At 46.8% G+C, this 27934-nt stretch overlaps 1 protein-coding gene across 7 annotated transcripts; it reads left to right on the forward strand.

Moving 5' to 3' along the window:
• The first annotated feature begins 5013 nt into the window (after window positions 1-5013).
• On the forward strand, window positions 5014-27934 carry LOC102914682 (cytochrome P450 4F6-like). Of its 7 annotated transcripts, none has more exons than XM_006991284.4 (13): window positions 5015-5490; window positions 5840-6035; window positions 10207-10351; window positions 12687-12740; window positions 12830-12957; window positions 14088-14209; window positions 16098-16368; window positions 16703-16769; window positions 16968-17097; window positions 19561-19694; window positions 19778-19842; window positions 20005-20087; window positions 20456-27934. In XM_006991284.4, exons 1-13 carry the CDS (start codon window positions 5381-5383, stop codon window positions 20631-20633), a joined length of 1683 nt encoding a protein of 560 aa, XP_006991346.2. In that variant the 5' UTR covers window positions 5015-5380; the 3' UTR covers window positions 20634-27934. The 7 variants fall into 7 exon arrangements, 6 of the variants coding, with proteins under 6 accessions (XP_076415414.1, XP_006991346.2, XP_076415415.1 ...); XM_042266948.2 differs by having other exon boundaries at window positions 5451-5584; XR_013047256.1 differs by lacking the exon at window positions 19778-19842 and having other exon boundaries at window positions 5016-5490; window positions 20456-20481.

A 27934-nucleotide genomic window follows, 5' to 3' on the forward strand; every position in this document is an offset into this window, starting at 1 on the left:
GCAGCCCGCTTATAAAATAATCATTTAGTAGCTTATATTAATTATAACTGCTTGGCCATTAGCTCAGGCTTATTACTGACTAGCTCTTGAATTAACCATGATTCTTATTTATGTTTATTCATGTGGCTTGGTACCTTTTCTCAGTTCTGCCTTCTCATCTTGCTTCCTCTGTGTCTGGCTGGTGACTCCTCACTCTGCTCTTCCTCTTCCCAGAATTCTCCTCGTCTGCTTACCCCACCTATACTTCCTGCCTGGCTACTGGCCAATCAGCATTTTATTTATCAACCTATCAGAGCAATACATATTCACAGCATACAGAACAATATTCCACAGCAGGTAACCCCTCACCCACACTTCTGTAAGTAATCCCAACAAACTTATTGCTTTACCAGGCTGAACTTTTGCGGTATCTTTTGGTCTGTCTTTGATTCCCTGTCTGAGATGAGTGGTCAGCCACTTGTTTACATCTCCCCAGGAACAGTATCACTCAACACGCCCACCACAGCACTTCATCTTTAATTAATTAGTTAAATGAACATGGATGTTTTGCCCCCTTGTGTGTCTGTGCACCATGTGTGTCCCACGGAGGAAGTCAACGTCAGATCTCCTGGGACTGGAGTCACAGGCACCTGTGAACTGCTACATGGGTGCTGGAATCAAACCCAGGTCCTCTAGAAGAAAAGCCAATGTTCCTAACCACTGAGCTACCTCTTCCCTCCACATAGCACTTTGAATCATAACTTTCCACCCATACCCCAATTGTCACATTTTCATCCATAATGTAAAATTCATTTACTCTTTCTTTGGAAGTCTTTTTTTTCCTCCTAAGACAGGGTTTCTCTGTGTATATATCCCTGGAACTCTTTCTGTAGACCAGGCTGGTCTGGAACCCAGAGATCTGCTTTCCTCCCAAGTGCTGGGATTAAAGGTGTGTGCCGCCACTGCCTGGCTATCAAGACAATCTCAGAATGGGAATTTCATCCCTATAAAATAAAAAAGCAAGTTGCATGCTTCCAACACACAATGACACGGAATAAATTTTCCCACTACAAAAGGGAGAAATGAGAGCATAGCAAGACTAAAAGCCATCAAGAAAAGCACAAAACTTCAGCTCCATCCATATCGAGGACCTGGCTCTTGTCGCTGACTCATACAGGCTCCAGCAGTCCTGCCTCTCCAGCGCTGTCCACGGGCGCTCATGTAGACTCTCCACTCTGTGCACGAAGCTTTCCCCAGTGGACACTCAATGGTCCTGATATTTCCAGCATCTTCTGGTTTCCACTGGAACTTAGGTTCATCTTCCCACTTTTTTTTTTTTTTTTTTTTTTTTGGTTTTTCGAGACAGGGTTTCTCTGTGCAGTTTTGGTGCCTGTCCTGGATCTCGCTCTGCAGACCAGGCTGGCCTCGAACTCACAGAGATCCACCTGGCTCTGCCTCCTGAGTGCAGGGATTAAAGATGTGCGCCACCACTGCCAGGCCATCTTCCCAGTTTTAAGTAATCTACTTTCACGCCCTCCATGCAGGGAATCTTACCCGGACACACACTGCTTGGCATCAGAGGATTTCTGGAATTTTGAATTCTGGAAATTTGGTATAAGTCACCCTCCCCTCATGCATCTTTCAAGCTTGCAAAAGAATTGCCAGATGGAAGATGCTAAGTGTTGCTGTCGGTTTGAGATCTCGCCTGGACTTTGCTTGGACCACAGCTGTGGTGATGTATTGTGTCCCCCAATATACTGTGTCTCCCAATAAAATTTACCTGAGGATCAGAGGAAAAAGCCAGTCACAACACAGAAGTCAGGCAATGGTAGCACATGCCTTTAATCCTATCACTTGGGAGGCAGGGATCTGTCTGGATCTCTGTGGGTTCAAGGCCACACTGGGAACAGAGCCAGGCATGGTGGTATATGCCTTAAATTTCAACACTAGTTAAGCATGGAGGTCTGGAGGTCTGTACAGACAGACAGGAAGTGACAGAGCTGGGCAGGTAGCTGGACAGAGAGAGCAAATCAGATGGCAGAATAGCAAGGCATAGAGGCATGGGTAGACAGGAAATAGCTCACCTTTTGGAAGCTTCAGAGTTGGTGAGGTAGGGTTAGCTGTGGTTTTCCCTATTTCCCTGATCTCTCAGGTTTTCACCGTTATATCCGGCTCCATGTTTTTTTTTTTTTTATTTAATAAGACAGTTTAGCAATTTGTCTACACCACAGCTGCTGTGACCTTGTGTGTCTTTGAGGTTAACCTTAGGAAAACCCCTCTAGGTGGCCATTTTGCAGTAAGTATTCCCTTCAGCAATATCCCTCATATATAAAATTTACCATCACTATTTCTCCTCCTCCTCCTCCTCCTCCTCCTCCTCCTCTTCCTCCTGGTGTGTGTGTAGGTACATATGTGTATGGTACATATGAGGAGGTCAGAGAATAACACTGAGGAACTAGTTCTGTCCTCTGAGCCACCCCGCTGTCCCACAGATCTATTGGGACCATTCATGGTTGGGACCTTGCGCTAGGACATATCCTGTGGGACCAATGCAGTCCTGTGGGACTAAGGCAAGTGTGAGATTTCTTTTGATGGTGTTGTCTTTTAACATTACTGGACTTCAAATGTGCACGCTTCCTTCTTATTCAAGGTGCTTTTCTTTAATCTTTCTGCTCTACTTGCTCTCACTGTGTGCCCAGATCAGAACACTGAACAGAAACCATGGCACAGCTCGAGTGGAAGCACATCTTAGAATTTCTTCTGTCAAACAAATAGTCCATTGTTTTTAAATTCAGCTTTACTCAGGTTCTCACAACATGGGCAGAATGTAGCCAGATTCTTTAAAAACATTTTCCCCCCATTTCATTGTATGTGTTTTGCCTCCATGTATGTCTATGTACCACATGCATGGCTGGTGTCTGTGGAGGCCAGAAGAGGACATTGGATCCCCCAAGAACTGGTGTTATAGACAGTTGGGAACCACCATGTGGGTGCTAGGAGGAGCAACCAGTGCTCTTAACCACTGAGTCATCTCTCCAGCCCTGCAGCAAGATTCTTTACCATATTACAACATGAATGACCTCTACCTCAGTTTCCAAGAGAGTTTTTTTTTTTTTTTTTTGAGACAGGGTTTCTCTGTGCAGCCCTGGCTGTCCTGGGACTCACACTATAGACCAGGTTGGCCTCAGACTCACAGAGACCCACCTGCCTCTGCCTCCTGAGTGCTGGGATTAAAGGTGTGTGCCACCACTGCCCGGCCCCAAGGAGTTTTGATCCCTGCTGAAACCTCATGAACTGTGGGCCTTCACTGTCCACACATCTCTCGGCACACTACTGTCCCAACTCCTACCATCGTGGCCCATCGCTCTCCTCTTACAGCATTCTGGAGCTTTTCTAGATAGAATTCCAAACTCATCCTCACTCCTCTTGCAAGCCAGGGCCAAAGCCTGTGAGCCACACAGTCAGACTGAGCACAGCACTGGCTTCTTCACTCTGTGGGCCCCATGGGCCCTGCCCCCGACTGTGAGTGGCTGCCTCCTTGCTTGCTGACCTTGACCAGATGTCCTCCCTATTCAGATTCCCTTCTGGTCTCCTTATCACCTAAGGATCACCGGAGAGCTTACCGGAGGTTCTTTGTTCCTACATCCTGTATTTGGTGTAAACAACTTAGGTGCAAGAATGTAGAACATTGGGTCTAGAATGTAGACCATTGGTAGTGAACTTCTGCCCTTGGGGATCCTCCATTTGTGTTGTAAGCCTGTATTTAAGGTTTCTTCCCTCTTTCAATAAACAGCATTCGGCATTTGGCATTCGGCATTCAGCCGTGGCGAATGACTCGCTGTCTCTTGTCTCTATTTTTAATCCGCAGCCCCTCGCTCGGACATGGTGAACGGGTATCGGTAATGCGGGCGTTACCGCTACATCACTCGACACCAGCTTTGCACGTTAGTTACTTTTCTTGCTGTGACAAAATACCCAGTGAAGGCTGCTTCAGGAGGGGAGGGTGATTGTGGCTCACAGTTTAAGAGTACAGGCCTTCGATGGGCGGTGGTGGCGCACACCTTTAATTCCGGCACTCCAGAGGCAGAGGCAGGCGGATCTCTGTGAGTTCGAGGCCAGCCTGGGCTACAGAGTGAATTCCAGGACAGCCAGGACTGTTATACAGAGAAGCCCTGTCTTGAAAAACCAAAATAAATAAATAAACAAATAAAAATGAAAATAAAAAGAGTACCATCGTCCTTCCTGGTGGGGAAGTCCTGGTGGGGTGGTAGATGGCAGCTCTTTACATTGTATCTGAAGTCAGGAAGCAGAGAAGCTTGTTCCTTTTAATGTTTAATGTTTTTAGTTAACACATATCAATCCTGCCTAACGATGGGTCTTATTGTGACATTTCATACATATGTGATGTGTTTGGACATAATCACTCTCCATTACCTGTTATTGTCCCTGCCCCATTTATTTCCCCACCTAGCTCATCTTCCTTCTACTTTCATGCCTTAAAATCTATCTGTCTATCTATCTATCTATCTATCTATCTATCTATCTATCTATCTATCTATCTATCATCTATCTATCTATCTTATGTTCAGTTGACGTTTTGCCTGCATGTATGTCTGTGGGAGGGTGCCAGAAACCCTGGAAATGGAGCTACAGGGAGGTGTGAGCTGCCATGTGGGTGCTGGGAATTGAACCCAGGTCCTCTGGAAGAGCAGCCAGTGCTCTTAACTGCTGAGCCAACAGTTGTTATCGTCAACAACTTGAACTAGATGTCTGCACACCCTCGGGCTTTTCCTTTCATTCTGTTGAATGAATAATGGTGTTATTCTGACGGGCCTGCCTTAATATGTAAATCGGTGTTATTCTCTAGCAGCTCTCAATGAGTTGTGGGGGGACCCAGAGCCCATACCCAGCTCTCTCTTCTCCTGACAGCACTCCCCGCCCCTCCCTGCCCCCCCCCCCCCGCAACTTGACCCCTCCCATCTGCTTCCTATCTGAACTCTGGCTCCTCAGCTGGGAATTTTATCTTCAGAATCGGACCTAGCAGGTCGCAGCAGGGCTGGATTCTTTGTTTCTGGAAGTCTTGTCTCCGTCCAGAGCTTGGATTACTTGGAGGTTGAACTTGAATTCTACCGGGTTGTGCAGCTGGTGGGCAGGGGCTCGGAGCCTCTTGATTCTGCACTGAGAAATGCTGCCCTGCTGTCCCCCAGCGTGCTGTGCAGAGGGCCTGAGGAGGCAGGCGACACCTTTGTCCTGGCTCAGATAGATGGTGTTGAAACTGCAGGAGCTCGTCCCTGCCTGGGGCGGGTGACTCTGAGTTGGCTCAGCGCGCTTCGGATGGGCTCCGCCCCCCTCATTTTGGCCTCTCGCCGGGGCTGGGAGGCCGCAGCTAGGCCTGGGAAGTATGATTGGCTCAGCCCAGATCATCAGTGCACACAGTCAGAAGCCAGGAACTAAAACATTTCCAGAGAAGAAGAGAGGAGGTCTCCTGGGACTCATTGCTTCAGAGAGAAGGTGCCAGGCTTGGGGACACCGGGGAGCCCTTGACTGAACGGTGGAAGCTCTGTCTACAGCTGGGGTGGCCCCGGGGAGCCCGCTGGCTCTGGAGGCCAGTGATTTCCGGTTACTCTGCCACTTCCCCGTGCTTTATTTAGTCTGGGCCAGTCTAGACTCTAACAGTTCCCCACTGTCTGCGGCTCTCCTTCGTGTTTTCTCTCACTGTCTCTCCCCTGCGTTGCCCTGGGTGTCCCTTCTCCTTGCCCTGTTCTAGTCCTCTAAGTCACTATCCCTGTCCAGTGACCCCCGCAATCCATCTCTGTCTCTTGGGCCTCAGAACCTCAACCTCTGCCCATCTGCCCTGCAGGATGCTACAGCTGAGCCTGTCCTGGCTGGGTCTGGGGCCTGTGGCTGCATCCCCATGGCAGCTTCTGCTGCTGGGTGGGGCCTTGTTCCTGGCCCGAATTCTGGCCTGGATCTATTCCTGGTATGACAACTCCTGCCGGCTCCACTGCTTCCCTCAGCCCCCTTCACGGCACTGGTTTTGGCGTCACATGGGCATGGTGAGTATGGCAGCAGGTGGGTCTGGTGTGTCAGGATGAATGTGTTCTCAGAGGATCAGGAAAGGTTCTTAGGAATCTGGGGGTCATGAGAGGGCTGGGGCCTGCAACTGTGGAGAGGTGAGGGAGGCTCTGCTCACACACCCAGCAGATCCACTCCTTGCCTGTCTGCCCACACGGTGCTCTGAGGCTTTCTTCTTCTTTTTCTTTTGTTTTTTCCCCTTTTTTATCCCTAGCTAACTTTGGGTCACATTCTCATCAGGACTCATGGTCTGAGGTCTCATCCTGTTGTTTGTTCAGTACTGTTCTGTGCTGTAGTTCCAGGCCCCCAGGACAGGTTCCCCCATGTGCTCTCCTCATTTTCCACGGTTGGATTTGAGGCCCTGTAGTGGAAGGCATGTGGTGTGCCCCTTTCCTGGCCCATCTCTGTTGTCCTCAGGCAAGTGTCTGTACCTCTCCAAGATGCCTCTTGCTCTGTGGGAATGAGCTATGATCCTTACACCTCCACCTAGAGGGACACTGAATGTCAGAAGAGATGTGATCTTTCCTCTCCAACTCCTCAGGCTCTGTTCTTTCTTATCTAGTTCTCCATTCTCAAAGTGTGTCAGAGGACTCTACTGTCCAAGTTGTGCCGAAGTTGAGCACTCTGTTTTCCTTTGTGGTGTTGAGATAAGACACTGAATGTCCTGTGCTCCCTATGAAAGGGTTCCATCACTACCCCAACAACAACCTCTTCTTCTTCTTCTTCTTCTTCTTCTTCTTCTTCTTCTTCTTCTTCTTCTTCTTCTTCTTCTTCTTCTTCTTCTCCTTCTCCCTCTCCCTCTCCCTCTCCCTCTCCCTCTCCCTCTCCCTCTCCCTCTCCCTCTCCCTCTCCCTCTCCCTCTCCCTCTCCCTCTCCCTCTCCCTCTCCCTCTCCTTCTCCTTCTTCTTTCTTCTCCTCTCCTCCTCCTCCTTCTTCCCTATGTGGCCTCTTCCATAATGGCTACACTTTCTGGGAAGAGTTTCTCATTCTCATATCCAGTGTCTCTTGCTCCAGAGCTTCCTACTGCCAGAGCCACCCTTGGCACCCCGATGTCACCGGGAGGGCACCACCTCCAATGGCATTGATTCAAGTGCTGCTCTCTCTCACCACAGGCCTCTTTGCTTCCCTGTTTGCCTTCTCTCATCTCCTATCTCCTCGGGACCTCCTCCTCTCCATCTCCCATCCAGGAGCTTCCTATTAGGCAGGGTTTCCCCAGATGGTAGACCCATATACATCATATATTTACCTGACTAGAACGGTGCATAGCCAGCAGAGGCTGGGGAATCCAGTCATGGCTATCTGCATGTTGGAGAGGCTGAGGACCCAGTAGCTTCTCAGACCACGAAGCTGGATGCTTTGGCAGTTCCGGTCTGGTGCTGAAGGCCCGGAAGATTCAGGAGAGTTTCTGATCTCCCATCAGCAGCTGAGTTCTGGTGGAGAAGAGACACAGTCACCACCAGGAAGTGAAGGTCCAGACATCAAGCAGCAGGTTTGACCTCAGACTTTAAATCTGGGCCACCTGTCAGAAGGCAATGCCCACTCTCAGGGAGGGTCTTCTCCCTTCAGTTCATCTTTCCAGGAAATCCCTCACAGACTAGCCCAGAGGATCATCTTAGTTAGTTCCAGTTGACAGTGAAGATTAACGGTCTGAAACCCTACCTGTTGTCAGCCTGACACCTAACCAAATCTCTGTGTCATGCTTAATTACCAAATAAAGATAATAAAGTCTCAGTTCCACTTAACATCATCTAAGCTTCATTCTCACAAAGGAATATACTATTATTTCTCCAGAGTAGATGGCAAAGTCCCATGAGGAATGCCTAACTACTGATGTTATTTTAACCAATGTTGTGTTACATGGTAAAGGATTAGGAGAGAAAAGAAAACATAAATTTCTGTATATTTGTGCATAAACGTATCCTTAACAAAACAGGACAGAAACACTCATGATAATGAAATCCTTGTTTCTGTAACTAATCATGAGATTTTAGATGGTATTCATTGCTGCTTTCTTCTACTACCCATTCTATATTTCCTCTACCCTCAACAATGTCTCATAAGCTCTTGGCTCTTTATCTGGAGGGGGTAATCTATACCTTCATCTTCCTTGAAGAACTATAACCATCCTGACTGGTTTGGGTTATTGGAGCTTCCCATTGACCTTAATCGCGGGACATGGTAACACCAAGAGAAGCCCTAAAAGATCTCCTGCAGTCTAGGCAATACTCTTCCTTCTATTGTGGATAAGAAGCCCACCCACTTTTCCTCTGGCGGTTTGGATCAGTCACCCTGTTAACACTATAACACTTATCTTATCCTGTTGATTCAAGGGAATAAGGAACACAAATTGGTCAAGGGGGAGAATTAGCTTCTGAGTCAATGGATATTTATCAAGTCTCTTGGCAGAAGCAACCTCCCATCTGGAAGCAAGTCTTGTAAGTCAGCAGAGCATATGATTGTGTGAACAAGGAAGAAAAAAATTGCTGGCGGGTCCCTAGAGGTGATCAGGCATGGCACCAGTCTCATTTCCACCTCTTGCTTGATTCCTGAACTATAAACCCTGGTCAGAGGAGAATCGATGCCATGTACAGATTCAGAGCAGATAGAGCCTTCTGGAAAACCTGTCCAGTCATCTAAGTTATTTCTACCTATTTCACTGTAGCTGTGCCCTTAAAAGGCCATTCTGCCCTTCCTTCAAGCCATCCGCTTCAGGTTGGTGGGGGATGGTAAGACCACGATCAGGAACCCACTGCCTCACTTCTATGGCTGGGAAGTGAGTTCCTTTATTAGCAACCAAATTACGTGGCATACCACAGTGGTGGATAAGGCATTCTGTAAATGAATAGATGGTAGCTTTGGCAGAAGCATTACATGCAGGAAAGGCAAATTCATAACCAGAGTAAGTATCTATTTCAGAATGGACAAAACACTGTCCATTCTGTGACGGAAGTGGTCCAGGGGAATCAACCTTCTCAGGTCACTGACTGATCTCCCCATATTGGAGTCTCAGTGTTGGTCTCTGCTGCTGGCAGATCTGACACTCAATGGCAGCCGTAAGCAGGTCAGCCTTGGTGAGTGGAGGCCTGTGTTGTTGAGCCCATGTATATTCCTGCCACCTTGTCCACTTTGGTCATGGACCCTTTCACCAATGACAGAGATGGCTGGGGAAAGATGTTAACTACTATCTACAGTACAAGTTACCCTATCTGCTTGATTACTGAAGCCCTTCTCAGCTGAGACCACCTTTTGCTGAGTAGTTATATGGATACATCCTTTGCCCATTTGGAGAGATCTACCATATGCCTTTCCCCAAAATGTCTTTCCAACTTTTTAATTATGCCACCTTTAAGAACCCTGACACATAGCCAAACCATTGGCCACAGCTCAAGAAGCAGTATATAATCACATGCTTGACTATCTCCTTTTCCAAGCAAAAACATATGACTGTACACACTTTGGTAGATTTCTCTTCACTAGTGTCCTTCAGGGTTCAGAAATGCTGTAATGCTACAGCTATCCACTTTTGGGAACATCTGTAAATGTTACAGATGGAAACATCTGTAAATGCCTACTCTTCTGTTCAACAGATCACAGGACACACTTCATAAAGCTGTAGGTGCACGCTTAGGAACAGAAGGAGTTGTAAAAGGAGTAGGAACCATAGGCATTTTGGAATCCTCTTTAGTAATTTGCTGTGATTTCCTTTCATCACTAACCCACACCCTCAAAATCCATTCTCACATATATGTTCCAGGCCTCTTCTTATATAAACCAGAAACAACAAGAAGTTCTTCAGGAGTGTAGTATGACTTCTCATTGTGTATTCCATCTCTGTGGCCTGCTGACACTGGAGTCTAGTTGTAGGTCTGGAAGTAAAGATGTGTGGTGAGGGTGGGTCCCGATTGGCATCAGAGGAAGTAGCATAGGCTATAGAACCTCAAAGCCTGTCCCTGGTGATGTATTTCCTCCAGCAAGGCTCTGCCTTCTAAAGGTTCCATGACTTCCCCAAACAGCATCACCAACTGGGGACCAAGTGTTCCAATAACTGGGCTTACGTGGGGCATTTCTCACTCAAACCACCACAGTAACTTTAGGTCTAATCAAATTGCAGAGTTAGCGCCAGATTCCAACAACAGCCTTCTCCACCCCCAGATCCAGAACAGCGAGGAAGGCCTGCAGCTGATGACTGAAATGGGCCACTACTTCCATGATGTCTACCTCTGCTGGTTTGGGGCTTTCTACCCCATCCTGACACTCACCCACCCCAAGTTCATTGCCCCCGTGCTCCAGGCTCCAGGTATGTCTCTCAGGATGGAATTACTGGTCTGTTCCCTTCCTTTTCTCCAAGCCCTTCCCATCTCTGCACGGGCCAGGCTGGGCAGGGGAGGGTGGAGCCATGTCAGACAGAAGTCAAGCCAACCCTGCTGCTAACTGGACTGACCCTTGACAAGGTTTAGGGTTTCTCTAGATACTGAGGTCTGTTAAGTGAGTGATGGAAATTCAACCCAGTGTGGTCTTCTATTGGCTGGGGGTGCAGCTTTGCAGTGGGGCACTAGTCTGCAATGTACAGGGCTTTAGGCTGCATGCCTAGGCACTGAAATACAAACAAACAAACAAACAAACAACAATGTCAAAACAACTAAAGAAATTTGCTGGCAGAAAAGTCCAGGGAGAGTGGGAGAGTGGTCTTCAAGCACAGCTGGATTAAGGTCTCAACAATGCTGCAGGACCTTTATCTCTTAATTCCATCTTCCTCTGGGACGACTGCATTCTCATGTGGAAAAAGATGACCCCTAATAGCTCAACACCTTGAAAAAGATCCCTGTGGGTCCAGGATGAGTTCTGGGACTCCTTAACTTTGTCTCATTTGGGTGATAGGACAGATTCTTCACCCACCACTGTGACTTGATTGCCTCATACTCTTTTAGACATAAAATGACAAATAACCACCCCATCAATTCAAAGTGCATCCCCCCCCCCAGGGTTTCTCTGTGTAGCCCCTAGCTGTACTGGAACTCACTCTGTAGATGAGACTGTCTCCGAACTCACAGAGATCCACCTGCCTCTGCCTCCTGAGTGCTGGGATTAAAGGCGTGTGCCACCACTGCCCAGCCTGGTTTGTGTGTTCTTAAAAAGAAGCAAAATAGAAGAGGACAAATGGCACTTTGTTTTCCTTTCTCCTCCTCCTCCTCCCCCTCCCCCTCCTCCGCCTCCTTCTTTTTTGAGACAGGTTTTTTTTCTGTGTAGTTTTGGTGCCTGTCCTGGATCTCACTCTATAGCCCAGGCTGGCTTCGAACTCACAGAGATCTGCCTGCCTCTGCCTCTCGAGTGATGGGATTAAAGGCATGTGCCATAACCGCCTGGCCAGCACTTTCTTAAAATGAAAATAAAAGGCTAGAAGACGAAGGCCTTTTACATACTTAAGGTATGATCTTCCCCTACCTTTTTGATCCTTGATAAAACATCTCTAGTAATGAAATGAAATAAAAATATGGAGATATGCTGGGTGTGGTGTGCACTCCTTTAAGGCCAGCAGTAGGGAGGCAGAGGCAGGCAGATCTCTATGTGTTCGAGTCCCACTGGTCTAGAAATTCATTTTTTCACAAACAAACAAACAAATCCACTTAATGGTCATTTTGTCATAGGATTCAGAATATAGCGTGGCCAAACATCATTACAATCACTCATCATTTTTATGGGATCATTAGCATAATCAGATCTGTTTATCAGGACACTTCTCGAGAGGTTGTTGCCAGGAATGGAGGCTATGGCATCCCTTCTAGCAGAGTTCTGAAGTAGACGAGGCAGACGAGAGCTGAGCAGAGCAGAAAGGTTTAGAGTTCGGGAAACTGGTGCAGAAGGAGGAATATGGCACACCAGGATCCCACCCAGATTCTGGGCTGCTTCAGCCAATTCCGATGAAAGGGGCCTTAAACTGCAAAGTGACTTGGGAGGGAGGAGAAGATCTGTATGGACCCAGCTGTGTCTGGCTGGCCCTGGAGCTGCCTGATGGCTGGAGGGGCCAGCATCCTGCAGTCTTGGAGGGCAGGGGAACCCTTAACTTTAAAGACTCAATGCTTAGCATGGTGTAAAAGAGGATACTTGGGAACCCCGGGGCATGTGTAGGACACATCTGGAGCATGAATGGGACACATTTAAATTCTACCTGGGGTTATCTGATGGGCACCATTAGATCATGTCAGACTGTTGTGTTCTAGTGCAGGACCATACTGTATCATCTCAGGGAAGATCATATATGTTCATAACAGTGCCCCTGTCTAAGGGGCAGGGTGTGTCAGGACATGTCAGAGAGCTGAAATAGACAGTGTGTCCCCGCCTCCATAAAGGCATTTATAAAGGTGTTGTACTGGATTCAGATATGGAGGAATGTGGTGGACTATGTAGCAGCCACGTGAAGGCGTCAGGCTGACGGTGTCAGGCTGACATTGGCTCTCCCTGCTGCTGCAGCCTGGTCTAGCCTTGTCTCACCTCCTCCCTCCTCCCTGCTTCCTTTGTCCCTGTCCCCTTCCTGTCTTGGAGGGGGAGTGCACAGCCTTGGGGCTGAGAGTCCCCATCTACTCCCCAAATTCAACTTTCACTTCTCCATGGCCCCCGATCGTCCTTCACGGCAGCTGCGGTGGCCCCTAAGGAGATGATTTTCTATGGCTTCCTGAAGCCATGGCTGGGTGAGTACCTTAAGGTCAGGGTCAGGAGACACCCTTGTGGGCCCGGAGAAAGGTGCCACCCTTGCTCACTGCCATGGCTGCCCTTCTAGGGGATGGGCTGTTGGTGAGTGCTGGTGAGAAATGGAGTCACCATCGTCATCTGCTGACGCCTGCCTTTCACTTTGACATCCTGAAGCCCTATGTGAAGATTTTTAACAAGAGCGTGAACATCATGCACGTGAGTGTGTGTGTACATGTTTGTATGGGATACTTTCTTTAAGATTAAATATTTTAAATATATATGTGCTTTATGTGTGTGGGTGTTTTGCCTGCATGTATGACTATGCATTCCTAGTGCTTGTAAAGTCCAGAAGAGGGCACTGGCACTTCTGTGTAAGTGGAGTTATGGACGTTGTGAGTCACGGTATAGGTACTGAGAATTACACCCGGGGCCTCTGTAAGAGCAGCAAGCGCTCCTAACTTCTCATCCATCTCTTCATCCCTGCATGGCGTAATTTCTGTACTCACATACCAGCTGACATTTACTGAGTACCTACTATAATGTAGCTGATGTTTTTTCTGGTCCTACCCAGCCCCACAGACCTTGCAGCCGCTTATAAAGTAATCACTCAGAAGCTCATATTAATTAAAACTGCTCGGCCATTAGCTCAGGCCTGCCACTGACTAGCTCTTACATTTAAACTAACCCACAATTCTTATTTATGTTTAGCCACGTGGTTTGGTACCTTTTTTCAGTTCTGCCTTCACATCTTGCTTCCTCTGTGTCTGCTGGCGACTCCTGACTCAGCCTTCCTGTTCCCAGAATTCTCTTCTCTGCCTGTCCTGCCTGTACTTCCTGCCTGGCTATTGGCCAATCAGCATTTTACTTATTAACCAATCAGAGCAACACATTCACAGCATACAGAGTAATATCCACATCATAAATGCTATGCCAATTCCATAATCTATGTTGCCTGTTGTCATTTTCACACCATCCTGAAGAAAAGGCGACTGTGACAGTTATGTTATGAAACTGGGGGCCACAGAGGTCAGGGAGCCCATCCAAGTTCATCAGCAATAAGTGTGAGGGGAGCAGGCATTGAAGTATGGTTTGTGGGACAACAGATGAGGTCAAATTAATTGAACCAGGAGAGGGAAATGCTGTGACCAAAGGAACACAGACGTTAGACTTGAACGCAAGGTTCCTGACTCCAGCCTTGCGTCTTCTCTTCTCCCACCAAGGCTTATGGACCAAGTGTGCTGTGTGTGTGTGTGTGTGTGTGTGTGTGTGTGTGTGTGTACCCCAGTGCTTGGAGTTGAGGAGGGGCTCAGGAGCCAATGCCTTCTTCTGCTTCCTTCTCTGGCCAGGCCAAGTGGCGGCGCCTGACCGCCAAGGGCAGCGCCCGTCTGGACATGTTTGAGCACATCAGCCTCATGACGTTGGACAATCTGCAGAAATGTGTCTTCAGCTTCGACAGCAACTGTCAGGAGTGAGTCACTGTCTTTGTCTGGGAGCCTGAGGAACCATGGACCAAGGGAGGAGGCTGGAGAGGGAAGACTGGCTGGAGGGAGCAGAGGGGACTCCCTGGAGGCATTGAAAGACAGTGAAGAGAGAGAGAGAGTGGGTGCTGTCCTTTCAGGGAGGTAGGATTGTTGGGATAAAGGCAAGGTGTGGCTAAGTAGTAAATCAAACAGGCAAAGAGGGTCTCTTGTCACTATCTGAGAGAAACAACTGAAGAAGGAAAGGCTGGTGTTGGCTCCTGGTTTCAAAGGTGTCAGTTCATCGTGGTTGGTGGGAAGGCATCATGGAGCTTCTCGCATTAAGAAGGACAAAAAGTGGAGAGGGAGAGATGGTCTGTTCCAGCAAGCTTCCTCTTCTGTTTCCTGTTCTTCCTTCTTGGCCTCCAGCCTGTGGGATGAGACTGTCCACATCAGCGTGGGCTTTTACCCCTCAGCCAATGCTCTGGGAAACATCCTCATAGACGAACACAGAGATGTGCTTTATGAGGGCTAGGGATGTGATTTGGTCAGTAATGTGCTTGCCATGCAAGGCCAAAGACTTGAGTTCCCATCCCTAGCTCCCCATCAAAGCAAAACCAGGGTGACTGATATCTGCAATCCAGTGCAACTACATGGAAATGTACATACAAGACACATGTGCAAGACACTGAAAATAAGCGATTTAATCTAAGCACTTCTTAATCTAATCAAGCTGAACATCAAGGTTAGTAATCACAGGGAGTCTACAAAGAGAGTTTCAGGACAGCCAGGGTTACACAGTGAGATCCTGTCTCGGAACCACTCCCCCTGAAAAGAGACTCCAAAAAACAAAACAACAACAACAAAAAAACAACCCAATCACAGGGAGTTGAAAGTGCTCCCTGCTTCTCTTTTTCTCTCAGACACAGGGTTCACAGTGCTCCCCACTGCCTTTCTGTATTACTTACCTTCCTGCTGCTGTTATAAAATACTGTGATGGTCTAGAAGGAACAGGGTATTTTGGATTACAGTTCTAAAACGGAAGTCCATAATGGCAAGGAAGGCAGGGTAGCTGGCTGCCGAAGCAGGAAACTGCCTGATCACGTTTCAGCTGCACCCAGGAAGCAAAGAGCACAAACTGGAGGTGGGACGAGGCTACAAGTTCTCCAGGTCTGCTCCTCCAGCAAGGCTCTCACCCTGAAAGTGCCATCAACTGGGCACCAAGTGTTTCACTACACGAGCCTCTGGGACACACTTCCCTTCAAACCTTCCTCCTTTCTCCCTCCCTCCCTTCATTTCTTCCTTCCTTTTCTTTCTTAATGGTATCTTACTATGTTGTTTAGGCTAGCTTGGAATTGAGTAGGTACTTCAGGCTGGGCTTGAACTCATGATCCTCCTGCCTCCATCTCCCGGATGTTGGGATTGCAGTCAGAAGCCATCATGTCTATCTAGTGGGCAGATCTTAAGGATGTTGTATACCCAGAAAGAAGGGCATGAACTCCATTCTGGGTTTTCCGAGGAGTCATGGAAGGTATTTAAGCAGTTGGGAGTCATAGTCACAGCTGAGATTGGTCAACTGACTCAGTAGAGGACTGTCAGGTAGATGCAAGGGACCTGAAGAGGAGGACATGAACTTGATGCAGAAAACAGGACAGACTTGCAGGAAATCAGGAAAGAAAAAACAGAGCAGATGCTGAGTGAAAAAAAGATGGGGACAACCACATTTACCTTCGAATCCTGGGGTGCCAGGCTACTCATACGGGGTAGGCAGCAGGAGAGCTTTGCCTGGCTTAAGCCCTTTTCTGGACAGATCTTGGTCCTGAGACTCTGGCTGAAGTTTCTCTGGGGTTTCATGTGTGTTATGTTGCTTCCTGTCTCTGGCCTGCCCCTGCCCTGCAGGTCTCCGAGTGAATACATTGCTGCCATTTTGGAGCTCAGCTCCCTCATAGTGAAACGGCACCATCGGGTTATCCTGTACATGGACTTCCTGTACTACCTCACTCCTGATGGGAGGCGCTTCCGCAAGGCCTGTGACATGGTGCACAACTTCACAGATGCTGTCATTCAGGAGAGGCGTAGTAACCTTGCTAGCCAGGGTGTTGATGACTTCCTCAAGGCCAAGACAAGGTCTAAGACTTTAGACTTCATCGATGTGCTCCTGCTGGCCAAGGTGGGCTTTTGTGGGATCTCAACTGAGAATTTAACCAAGAACTTTGACATTAAGTGTTAGGTGGAAGATGGTTAGATTAAGAGGGCATTTGGGAAGCAATAGATGGTGTTTATAATAACTAAGGACAGGACACAGAGACGTTTTAGAAGTGACTCCATTGAATGCTGTGTGGAAGGACAAACAACAGCAGGAAATTAAGGAGGAAACTGCAGGGACAGGCTCTGGAAAGGTTAGAGAAGGCATTCTGTGTGCACAATGGGATCAGAACTTGTCTTAGGTCAGCATCAGGAATTCTCAGGCATGGAATGAGTTGAGGGTCCTGTTTTGTCTTCAGGATGAACATGGAAAGGAGCTGTCAGATGAGGACATCCGGGCAGAGGCTGACACCTTCATGTTTGGAGGTGAGGGCCCCTGTGTAGGGCTGCAATGATGATAAGAGTCTATCAATCCCAATTAGATATCGTGGGGAGCCACCAGACCCCTCCATTCCATCCATCCATCCTTTCTTCATCTTTCCTTGGGACATGGATGCCCAAGTACTGTTTACTCTGAGGTGCTAAAACAGCCCAGACACCCAGTCCTTCCTGTCTGTCCCTCAGGCCATGACACCACAGCCAGTGCGCTCTCCTGGATCCTGTACAACCTGGCGAGACACCCGGAATACCAGGAGCGCTGCCGGCAGGAGGTGCGGGAGCTGCTGAGGGACCGAGAGCCTGAGGAGATTGAATGGTGAGCATAGGTTCAGTGCCATGAACATAGCTGAGATCCAGAATGGTAGTTGCTATTTTTGATTTGTAAAATTACATTGACTTATTTATTTGTGTGTGACTGTCTCTGTCGGGGGTGTGCATGTGCCAAGTACGCATGTGGAGGTTGGAGGACAACTTTCAGAAACTGGCCTCTCCTTCTACTGTGGGTTCTAGGGACTGAACTCAGGTCGTCAGGATCAGCAGCAAGTATCATTACCCGAAGAGCCACCTCCTTGGCTTTACCTTTGCCTTTTTTGGTCTAGTTATATAGTTCAGGCTGGCCTGGAGCTCACTATTCTCTTCTCCTGTGTCTACCTCTTGGAATCACCTGACCAGCTTGGCCGTCACTTCCTAAATCTCTACTGTATGACCCCCGAGGGTTCCTGGATCATATCCTCCACTTTCCTCTTGGATTATGTGTCCTTTGTTTGTTGATTTGCATGAAATTACACACACACACACACACACACACACACACACACGCTCACATTCACTCACACACATATCATGATAATAGACAGACAGACAGACAGACAGACAGACAGACAGAGGATTGTAGACATCCCTGAATGACTCCTTTGAATACTATTGTGGTTCATGGTATCTTATGACATACAGATTCTTCAATTTTGTGAATAATATACTGACATTTCCTTCTGGTGTTTAAGTTCAAGCTTTTGGAGTTTTAAGAATTCCTGGTGTTTCACAAAAAGTGTCTCTTATGCTTTGTAGGTTTTTTTGTCCTCCTGAATCAGTCTGGTGATGGGCGGGGCAGGTGGAGAATTGGTGAGTGGGTTCAGAATTGCACTTGGTTAGTGGCACTCCGCATACTAGCCCAGCCGTAGTTAACATTAATCTCACCTTAAAGAAGTGACAGGTCTTGGAAATGCTAGATGTGGTAAGGAATGTTAAAGGTCCAGTTTTTCAGATGTCATGGAGAACTCCATCTTCTAGTCAGCACAGGCAAACACTTATTTCTACTTACTCATTTTAAAAAAGATTTATTTTTATTTATGTTTGGTTGTGGGTATGTACACATGAGTGTGGGTGCCCTCGAGAGCCAAACGGTGTAAACCCCCTGGAGCTGGAGTACCAGGTGGTTGTGAGCTGCCCTGTGTGGGTGCTAGCAAGTGAGATCAGCTCCTCTAGAATCGCAGTGAGAACTCTTAACCTTGTTGGGATGGAGTCTCCTAAAGCTAAGGCTGGCTTTCAACTCAATGGATAGACTAAGCTGATCTTCATCCTCCTGCCTCCACCTTCTGAATCTTGCTGCCATTTAATTTTTTAAAGGTCTTTCATATAAATATATGAAAGCATTTAACAATATTCTTTTTTTGGTAAAGATATCTTTTGATAAGTATGTTTTTCTTAGAAATGTTTCTAAAAATATTAAGTAAATTTATCCACTTTTTCTTTTTTCTTTTGATTTTCTAATGGTTTAATCTTTGATTCAGAGTTAAGGGTGGTAGCTCACTCCTCTTCTCTCAGCACTCATGAGGCAGAGGCAGAAGGATCAGTTCAAAACCATCCTCAGCTTTATAGGGAGTTCAAGGCCAGCATGGGCTATATGGAGACCTTGTTTAGAAACGAAACGAAACAAAACAAAACAAAACAAAACAAAACAAAACAAAACAACATATAGCCAGGTATGGTGGCACAAGTCTTTTAAGTCCAACACTTGGGAGGCAGAGGCAGGTGGATCTCTAAGTTTGAGGCCAGCCTGGTCTACAGGGAGTTCTAGGGTATCCAAGGCTACACGATGACACCTTGTCTGGAAAGTAAAATCTGTAAGACAGCGCAGGGGAGATGGCTCAGTGGGTAATGTACTTGCTGCTAGCATAAGGACTTCAGTTTGAACCCCCAGAATCCATGTAAAAGGTTACCCCAGCACTGAAGCTCAGGGAGCAGGAGATCGGACTGCGCTGGCCAGCCAGTCTACCCTAAACATTCTTACATTCAGGGAGACACTATCGCAAAACAGAAGACATAGAGGGAGAGAGGAAGATTCCCAAAGGTGACTTCTGGCCTACACAATACATGCACACATAAATAAAAATAAAAATCGTAAAATGAACAAGTAATTTTGATTCATCTAAGTAAATTTTGTTATAGGACTAACGATCAAAGGGGGGCAGTAAGAATTTCAACAAGCAGCAGGGAGACTGGTCAGTACTGTTTACGTGTGTGTGTGTGTGTGTGTGTGTGTGTGTGTGTGTGTGTGTACATGCAGAGTCCATGTGTGTGTGTGTGTACATGCAGAGTCCACGGTGCTTGTGTCGAGGTTAGAAGAGAACTCTTGAGAGTTGGTTCTGTCCTATAATCTTGCGTGGTCTGGGAATTGAATTCAGGTCGTCAAGCGTGGGTGCCAGCCCTCTAAGGCCAAGCCATCTAGCAGGCCAGGGCATTGTTTTACTCCCTGGATAACTGTGTGGTGGTTCCTCAGGGACGATCTGGCCCAGCTGCCCTTCCTGACCATGTGCATCAAGGAGAGTCTGCGGCTGCATCCCCCGGTCACGGTGATTTCCCGCTGCTGCACCCAGGACGTTGTGCTCCCAGATGGCCGGGTCATCCCTAAAGGTGTGGACTGAATGGGGAGGTGGCTCCTGGTGGTCCCCAGTGACAGCGCTGACTTCCTCTTGACTGTCCCTTCTTGTCCAAAGGGAACGACTGTATCATCAGCATCTTTGGGGTTCATCACAACCCTTCAGTCTGGCCAGACCCTGAGGTGCGACCCCGCCCAGCCCCCAATCTGGGACCTGGGAGAGGGGCACGGTACTACCTGACACCCAGAGGCTGTCATTCTCCTGTCCCCAGATCCATCTTTTCTGGGGCTGGCTGGGTGTGCAGAGAGACACGACCCATCAGCTTAGTCTTGCTTGGCCCACAGGTCTATGACCCCTTCCGCTTTGATCCAGAAAACCCTCAGAAGAGGTCACCTCTGGCTTTTATTCCCTTCTCTGCCGGGCCCAGGTGAGGCCAGAGGGCTTAGGGTGATAGAGAATGACCTGGGCCTGACAGCGGGGAAAGGGGAATTGGGGTGGTTAGGTTCTGGGTCTCCTTCCCACCCTCTGCTCAGAGTATGTGCAAAGGTCTAGAGAGCCGGGATTGGAAGGTGAAGGGTGGTGAAGCTCTGTGCTCAGAGCCCCGCCCTGGTCCGTCTTGGGCGCTGGCTGACTCTGAGACAGCTTCGGGAATGCGGATGCAAGACTCGGGGTCCCAGGAGCGTCAGAGCCCCTGCTGCCCCTCAGGCTGCCCGGGAGCGACAGAGACCTGGCCAAGTTCAAACCTTGGGGCCTGGCTGGGTCCGGACACAGAGTTCCCACCCCTCCCTCCCGCAGGAACTGCATAGGACAGACTTTCGCCATGAATGAGATGAAGGTGGCGCTGGCGCTCACCCTGCTGCGCTTCCGCGTCCTGCCCGACGACAAGGAGCCGCGCCGGAAGCCGGAGCTGATCCTGCGCGCAGAGGGCGGGCTGTGGCTGCGGGTGGAGCCGCTGAGCATAGGCGCTCAGTGACTGGGCCTGGAACTGCCCCACCCACCCTTCTCAGACGATCCCGAATAAGGGGAGCCTCACCGAGAGCCAGTAGGGGGCGCTGCAGGACAGCAGAGAACCACCGGCGGCCTGGAGGAGACGAGGTGGGGCTGGTTTCCTCCTGGGTCATCCACAGGACCTGTAGGCTGATGGGAGTCGCACCCAAGCTCAAGCATGGACTTATTCTTTTGGAGATCGGGAACCACAGATGTTTACCTGCAGCTTTGAGGATCTGTCACCTAAGCATACTCGACAGTTTTCTTTTTTCTTTCGTTTTTGAGATAGGGTCTCACGACGTAGCTTTTAGTAGCTTGGAGCCCACAGCACAGACCAGGCTGGCCTCATTATCCTCAGTGCTGTAATTAGAAGAGTGGGTCACTGTGACTGGCCTGTTACATCCGAAGGGGTATTTATAGAAATGAAGGACAGTTTCTCAGGAGAGAAGCCTGGGAGCCCTTGAGAATGATGTTAAGTGATGTTCAAGACTTGTGATGTCCAAGGCCTCTAAGGCAACTTAAATTTAAAGTGAAATCACTCTAGCAGGCTCCCTGTGCGGTGTTGTTCTTCTGGGTTCCCACTTATTCCTCTTGGGCTCACTAGTCAGCCAGCCTTGCTCAATCAGAGAGCTCCTGGTTCAGTGAGAGATTCTGTCTCAGGAAATAAGGTGGACAGTAATGAACAAAGACACCCGACATAAACCCCTGGCCTCCTCATGGCCATGTCTCTGTGTGCCCTGCACACACAAACTCCTTTTTCTATCTCTTCCAGGATTTGATTTCTTCCATTCTACCAGAAAGTCGTTAAAAACTGTTGTAGCTGGAGACTAGCCTGGACTCTATAGAAAGTTTGAGGCTAGCATTGTGAGACCTGGTCTCAGAGTTTTACATCTCTTTCACGTGAGAAATGACTTTAGAGAAATAATGTGCACCCCCCCCTTTAAATCTCTAGTGTTCTGTTCTTGTTTATAGACTGTCTTTGTGGTTTGGGCAGTACTCTTGTTGAAGACCAGGCTTTGTATGTGTTACACAAGTTTTCTACCACTGAGCTACACATATTGCTGATTCTGTTGTTTTATTTATTTATTTTTTTAGTGGTGTGTGTGTGTGTGTGTGTGTGTAGACCAGAGGACGCCCAGGTGTTGATGTTTAGGAATTCCGTCCACATCCTTTGAGACAAGGTCTCTCATTGGCCTGGAGCCACCAATTAGGCTCACCTCATTGGCCAGTGAACTCTAGGAATCTTCTTGCCCTTGCCTTCCCAGCGATCAGAGTACACTTGCATACTACTTTACACCCAATTTTATGATGGTTCTAAGTAAGGATTGAGTGAGCCCAGGACTTCCTGCTTAAAAGGCAAGCACATTATTCATTGAGCCATCTCCCCAGCTCCTTAAGTGAAATTTTATTTTACTTTTTTATTAAGAAAAAAATTCAATTTATTTTACACACCAATGAAAGATCCTTCTCTTCCCTCCTCTTATCCCCCCCCCCCCCCCCGGCCTCCCGTCCCAACCCACTCCACTCCTCCCCATAACTAGGCAAGGCCTCCCGTGGGGAGGCACATCCAGTAGAAGCAAGTCCAAACCCCTCCCATTATAGGTAGTGGGCTCCAAAAAGCCCCCTCATACACCAGGGATGAATTCTGATCCTACTGCCAGGGGACCCTCACGCAGATCGGGTTACACAACTTTCTCACCATACAGAGGTTGTAGTCCAGTCCCATGCAGGCTCCACAGCCAGTGAACCAACTTTCATGAGTTCCCATCAGTTTGGTTTGGTCATCTTTGCAGGTTTCCCCACCATGATCCTGATGCACTTGCTCGTAGAATCTCTCTTCTGTCTCTCCAGTCGGACTCCTGGAGCTCTGCCTGGTGCTTGGCTGTGGATCTCTGCATCAGCTTCCATCAGTCACTGGAGAAAAGCTCTGTGATGACAGTTAGGATATTCACCGATCTGGTTACTGGGGTAGTAAGCCAGTTCAGTTCAGGCACCCTCTCCACTATTGCTAGTAGTCCAAGCTGGGGTCATCCTTGTGGATTCCTGGGAACTTCCCTAGCACTTGGTTTCTCCCTATCCCCATGATGTCTCCCTCTATCATGGTATCTCTTTCATCTCTTTCCCACTTCATCCCTGTTCCAGCTCGACCATCCTGTTCCCTTATGTTCTCATCTCCCATCTCCTACTCTCCATTGCCCAACCTTCACTCCCAGTTTACTCATGGAGATCTCATCTATTTCCCCTTCCCAGGATGATCCACCTTATTAGCTGGTTTCTCTCGAGTTGTGGGTTGTAGTCTGGTTATCCTTTGCTTTACATCTAGTATCCACTTATGAGTGAGTACATATCATGTTTGTCCTTCTGAGTCTGGGTTACCTTACTCAGGATGATATTTTTTAGTTCCATCCATTTGCCTGCAAATTTCATGATGTCATTGTTTTTCTCGGCCAAGTAGTACTCCATTGTGTATATGCACCACATCTTCTTTATCCATTCTTCAGTTGATGGGCATCTAGCTTGTTTCTAGGTTCTGGCTATTACAAATAATGCTGCTATGAACATAGTTGAACATGTGTCCTTGTGGTAAGATTGAGCATTCCTTGGGTATGTGCCCAAGAGTTGTATAGCTGTGTCTTGAGGAAGATTAATTCCTAGTTTTCTGAGACACTGCCATACTGATTTCCAGAGTGGCTGTACTAGTTTGCATTCCCACCAATAGTGTAGAAGTGTTCCTCTTGCTCCACATCCTCTCCAACATAAGCTGTCTTCAGTGTTTTTTATCTTAGTCATTCTGACAGGTGTAAGGTGGTATCTCAGAATCATTTTGATTTGCATTTCCCTGATGACTAAGGATGTTGAGCAATTCCTTAAATGTCTTTCGGCCATTTGAGATTCTTCCTTTGAGAATTCTGTTTAGCTCTGTAGCCCATTTTTTAATTGGATTGTTTCTTGAGTTCTTTATATATTTTGGAGATCAGCCCTCTGTCAGATGTGGGGTTGGTGAAGATCTTTTCCCATCCTGTAAGCTGTCATTTTGTCTTACTGTGTCCTTTGCTTTACAGAAGCTTCTCAGTTTCAGGAAGTTCCATTTATTAATTGTTCCTCTGAGTGTTTGAGCTGCTGATTTAGAAAGTATTTATTTATTTAGAAAGTAGTCTCCTGTGTCAATGCGTTCAAGACTACTTCCTACTTTCTCTTCTATCAATCAGTGTAACTGGCTTTATATTGAGGTCTTTGATCCACTTGGACTTGAGTTTTGTGCATGGTGATAAATATGGATCTATTTGCAGTCTTTTACACATCGCCTTTTCAGCATCTAATGAAATGATCATGTTTTTTTTCTTTCAGTTTGTTTATATGGTGTATTACATTGACAGCTTTTTGCATGTTGAACCATCCTTTCATCTCTGGGATGAAGCCTACTTGGTCATGGTGGATAATTTTTTTGATGTGTTCTTGGGTTTGGTTTGCCAATATTTTATTGAGCATATTTTGCATCAATGTTCATGAGGGAGATTGGTCTGTAATTCTCTTTTTTTTTTTGTTGCATCTTTGTGTGGTTTGGAAATTAGAGTAACTGTAGCCTCATAGAAGGAGTTTGGTAACATTCCTTCTGTTTCTATTGTGTGGAACAATTTGAAGAGTATTGGTATTAGCTCTTCTTTGAAAATCTGGTAGAATTCTGCATTGAAACCATCTGGTCCAGGGCTTTTTTTGGTTGGGAGACTTTTAATGACTGTTTCTATTTCCTTGGGGGTTATTGGTCTATTTAAATTGTTTATCAGGTCTTGATTTAACTTTGGTATGTGATACCTATCTGGAAAATGGTTTATTTCTTTTAGATTTTCCAATGTTGTGTAGTACAGGTGTTTGAAGTATGACCTGATGATTCTCCCAATTTCCTCATTGTCTGTTGTTATGTCTCCCTTTTCATTTCTGATTTTGTTGATTTGGATGCTCTCTCTGCCTTTTGGTTAATTTGCATAAGGGCTTGTCTATCTTGTTGGTTTTCTCAAAGAACTAACTCTTTGTTTCATTGATTCTTTGTATTGTTCTCTTTGTTTCTATTTTATTGATTTCAGCTCTCAATTTGTTTATTTCCTGGCCTCTGCCTCTATTCCTCCTGGGTGACTTTGCTTCTTTTTGTTCTAGAACTTTTAGGTTTGCTGTTAAGTCACTAGTGTGAGATTTCTCCAACTTCTTTATGGGGGCATTTAGTGCTATGAATTTTCCTCTTAGCATTGCTTTCATAGTGTCTCATGAGTTTATGTATGTAGTACGTTCATTTTCATTGAATTCTAAGAAGTCTTTAATTTCTTTCTTTTTTCCTTGACCCATTAGTGATTTAGTTGAGCATTATTCAGTTTCCATTGGATTGTAGTCTTTCTGTAATTTTTGTTGTTGAAATCTAACTTTAAACCATGGTGGTCCAATAGAATACAGGAGGTTATTACAATTTTTTTTTGTATCTGTTGAGATTTGCTTTATGACTGAGTATGTGGTCAATTTTAGAGAAGGTTCCATGGGGTGCTGAGAAGGTATATTCTTTTTTGTTAGGGTGGAATGTCCTGTAGATATCTATTAAGTTCATTTGAGTCATAACATCTGTTAGGTCCCTCATTTCTCTGTTAAGTTTCAATCTGGCAGATCTGTCCCATGGTGAGAGTGGGGTGTTGAAGTCTTCCCCTATTAATGTGTGGGGTTTTATATGTGGTTTAAGCTTTAGTAATGCTTCTTTTACATGTGTGGGTACCCTTGTATTTGGGGCATAAATGTTCAGAATTGAAACTTCATCTTGGTGGATCTTTCATGTGATGAGTATATAATGTCCTTCCCGATCTCTTTTGATTGATATTAATTTGAATTCTGTTTTGTTAGAGATTAGAATGGCTACACCAGCTTGTTTCTTAGGTCCATTTGATTGGAAAGTCTTTTCCTAGCCCTTTACTCTGAGATAGTGTCTGTCTTTGACGATGAGATGTGTTTCATGAATGCAGCAGAAGGATGGATCCTGATTTTGTATCCATTCTGTTAGCCTGTGTCTTTTTTTATTTTATTTTTATTTTTATTTTTAATTTTACAATTTAATTTAATTTAATTTTACATATCAGCCACGGAATCCCCTGTCCTCCTCCCTCCCTCCTCCCCATCTTCCTCCAGCCCACCCCCCCATTCCCATCTCCTCCAGGGCAAAGACTCCCTTGGGGATTCAGCTCAACCTGGTAGACTCAGTCCAGTCCCCTCCTCCCAGGCTGAGCAAAGTGTCCCTGCATAAGCCCCAGACTCCAAACAGCCAGCTCATGCACCAAGGACAGGTCCTGGTCCACTGCCTGGATGCCTCCCAAACAGTTCAAGCTAATCAACTGTCTCACTTATCCAGAGGGCCTGATCCAGTTGGGGGCTCCTCAGCTATTGGTTCATAGCTCATGTGTTTTTTAATAGGTAAATTGAGTCCATTGAGTCCATTGATATTAAGGGATATTAATGACCGGTGAGTGTTCATTTCTGTTGTCTTTTGGTGGTAGTGTGTGTGTGTATTTCCCTTCTTTGGGATTTACTGCTGTGGGGTTGTCTATCACCTGTGTTTTTGTGGGTGTGTCTTACTTCCTTAGGTTGGAATTTTTCCTTCTAGTGCTTTCTGTAGGGCTGGATTCGTGGATAGGTATTGTTTAAATCTGGTTTTGTCTTGGAATGTCTTGTTCACTCTGTCTATGGTGATTTAAAAAGCCAATTAAATTTCCTCTTTAAAGGCCTCTAGCATCTTCATGAAGTTATTTTTAAGGTCACTTTCTTCTGCTTCTTCTACATTATGATATTCAGGTACTGCTGTTGTAGAAGGGCTAGGTTCTGGTGATGCCATATTGCTCTTTATTCTGTTGTATGTATTTTTGCACTGGCATCTACCCATCTCTTCCTCCAATAGGTGCAAGAGGTGCCAGTGTCTGAGTGAGCTGCTATTGGCCCAATCTGTGCTTGCTGTGTCTGTGTCTCATGGGGCCACTCTGGGTCCAATGTTAGCTCTTGGTCTAATTGGAGCTGGCGGACTCTGTATCTCAGGGAGCTGCTCTTGGCCCAATCCAAGCTGGCTGGTTCTGTGGCTCAGGGAGCCATTCTTGTTCTCATCAGGGCTCTTGGTCCAGTCAGAGCTGGTGGATTCTGTGTCTCAAGAAGCCTCTCTTGGTCCAATGAGAGCTGGCAGATTCTATGTCTCAGGAAGCCACTGGTGCCACAGGGGGATGGGTATTGGGGTAGGGCATGGGTCTTGTAGATTGCTGGGTCTAATGGGTGTTTTTGGTGGGGGAGCCTGCCCACAGGAGTCTTCCCTGCTGGCCAGCAACTGGGATAGATGGGTGGGGGTTCCCAGGGACTGGTTGTGTCCCAGTGCCTAGGTCCTAGAGCCTTAAGTGAAATTTTAAATGGGCACAATCCACTTCCAATAGTGTCTTCACTTTAAGATGCTCAAGGTGATAATTACCGTTGATTCCATAGTTTCTAGTCCATAGACACTCACATCAGAACATGAAAAGAAAGGCTGCTCATGGTGTCACGCACCTGTAATCCCAGTACTTATGAAACAGAGGTACATGGATCATTTTTAGGTCAAGGCCAGCCTCATCTATATAGTGAGTTCCTGGACAGGGCTGTGTAAAGAAACCTTATCTCACCCCAAACAACAACAACAACAACAAAAAACCACAGGCCGGAGAAATGGCTCAGAGGTTAAGAGCACCGGCTGCTCTTCCAGAGGTCCTGAGTTCAATTCCCAGCAACCACATAGTGGCTCACAACCATCTGTAATGAGATCTAGTGCCCTCTTCTAGCCTGCAGGCAGAACACTGCATACATAAAACAAACAAACAAACAAACAAACAACAAAAAATCACAAGGGGGGAGCATTACTCATCATCCATAGGTCTTGGACTTTGGGAAAAATAGAAGTGGTAGGTGGCCTTTGGGTTTGACTCCCTGGGGAATGTTCTGAGTGCAGCCCTTGTCTGCAAGGGAGAGGACATAGTAGGTATTTTGGTAGACACTGGGGTGAGCTATTTCAGCAACTGATAATTGTGTAATTTTTGGTCACTATACTCTGATGATTTCCATAGTTTTATAGTATGTCTTGAATGGATAATGGGAATCCTGCAACTGTATTTTCATTTTTAAATAATTTGTGGATCTCCTATGTCCTTTGTGTTTTCATATAAATTTCACAATCAGTGTTTTTACTCATACAAAGAGTCCTGCTGTGATTTTGAGTTTTCAGTAATTAAAGGATCAGTTTGAGGAGAA

The sequence above is a fragment of the Peromyscus maniculatus genome, chromosome 22 (genome assembly GCF_049852395.1).
Source record: "Peromyscus maniculatus bairdii isolate BWxNUB_F1_BW_parent chromosome 22, HU_Pman_BW_mat_3.1, whole genome shotgun sequence".
Classification (NCBI taxonomy): Eukaryota; Metazoa; Chordata; class Mammalia; order Rodentia; family Cricetidae; genus Peromyscus; species Peromyscus maniculatus.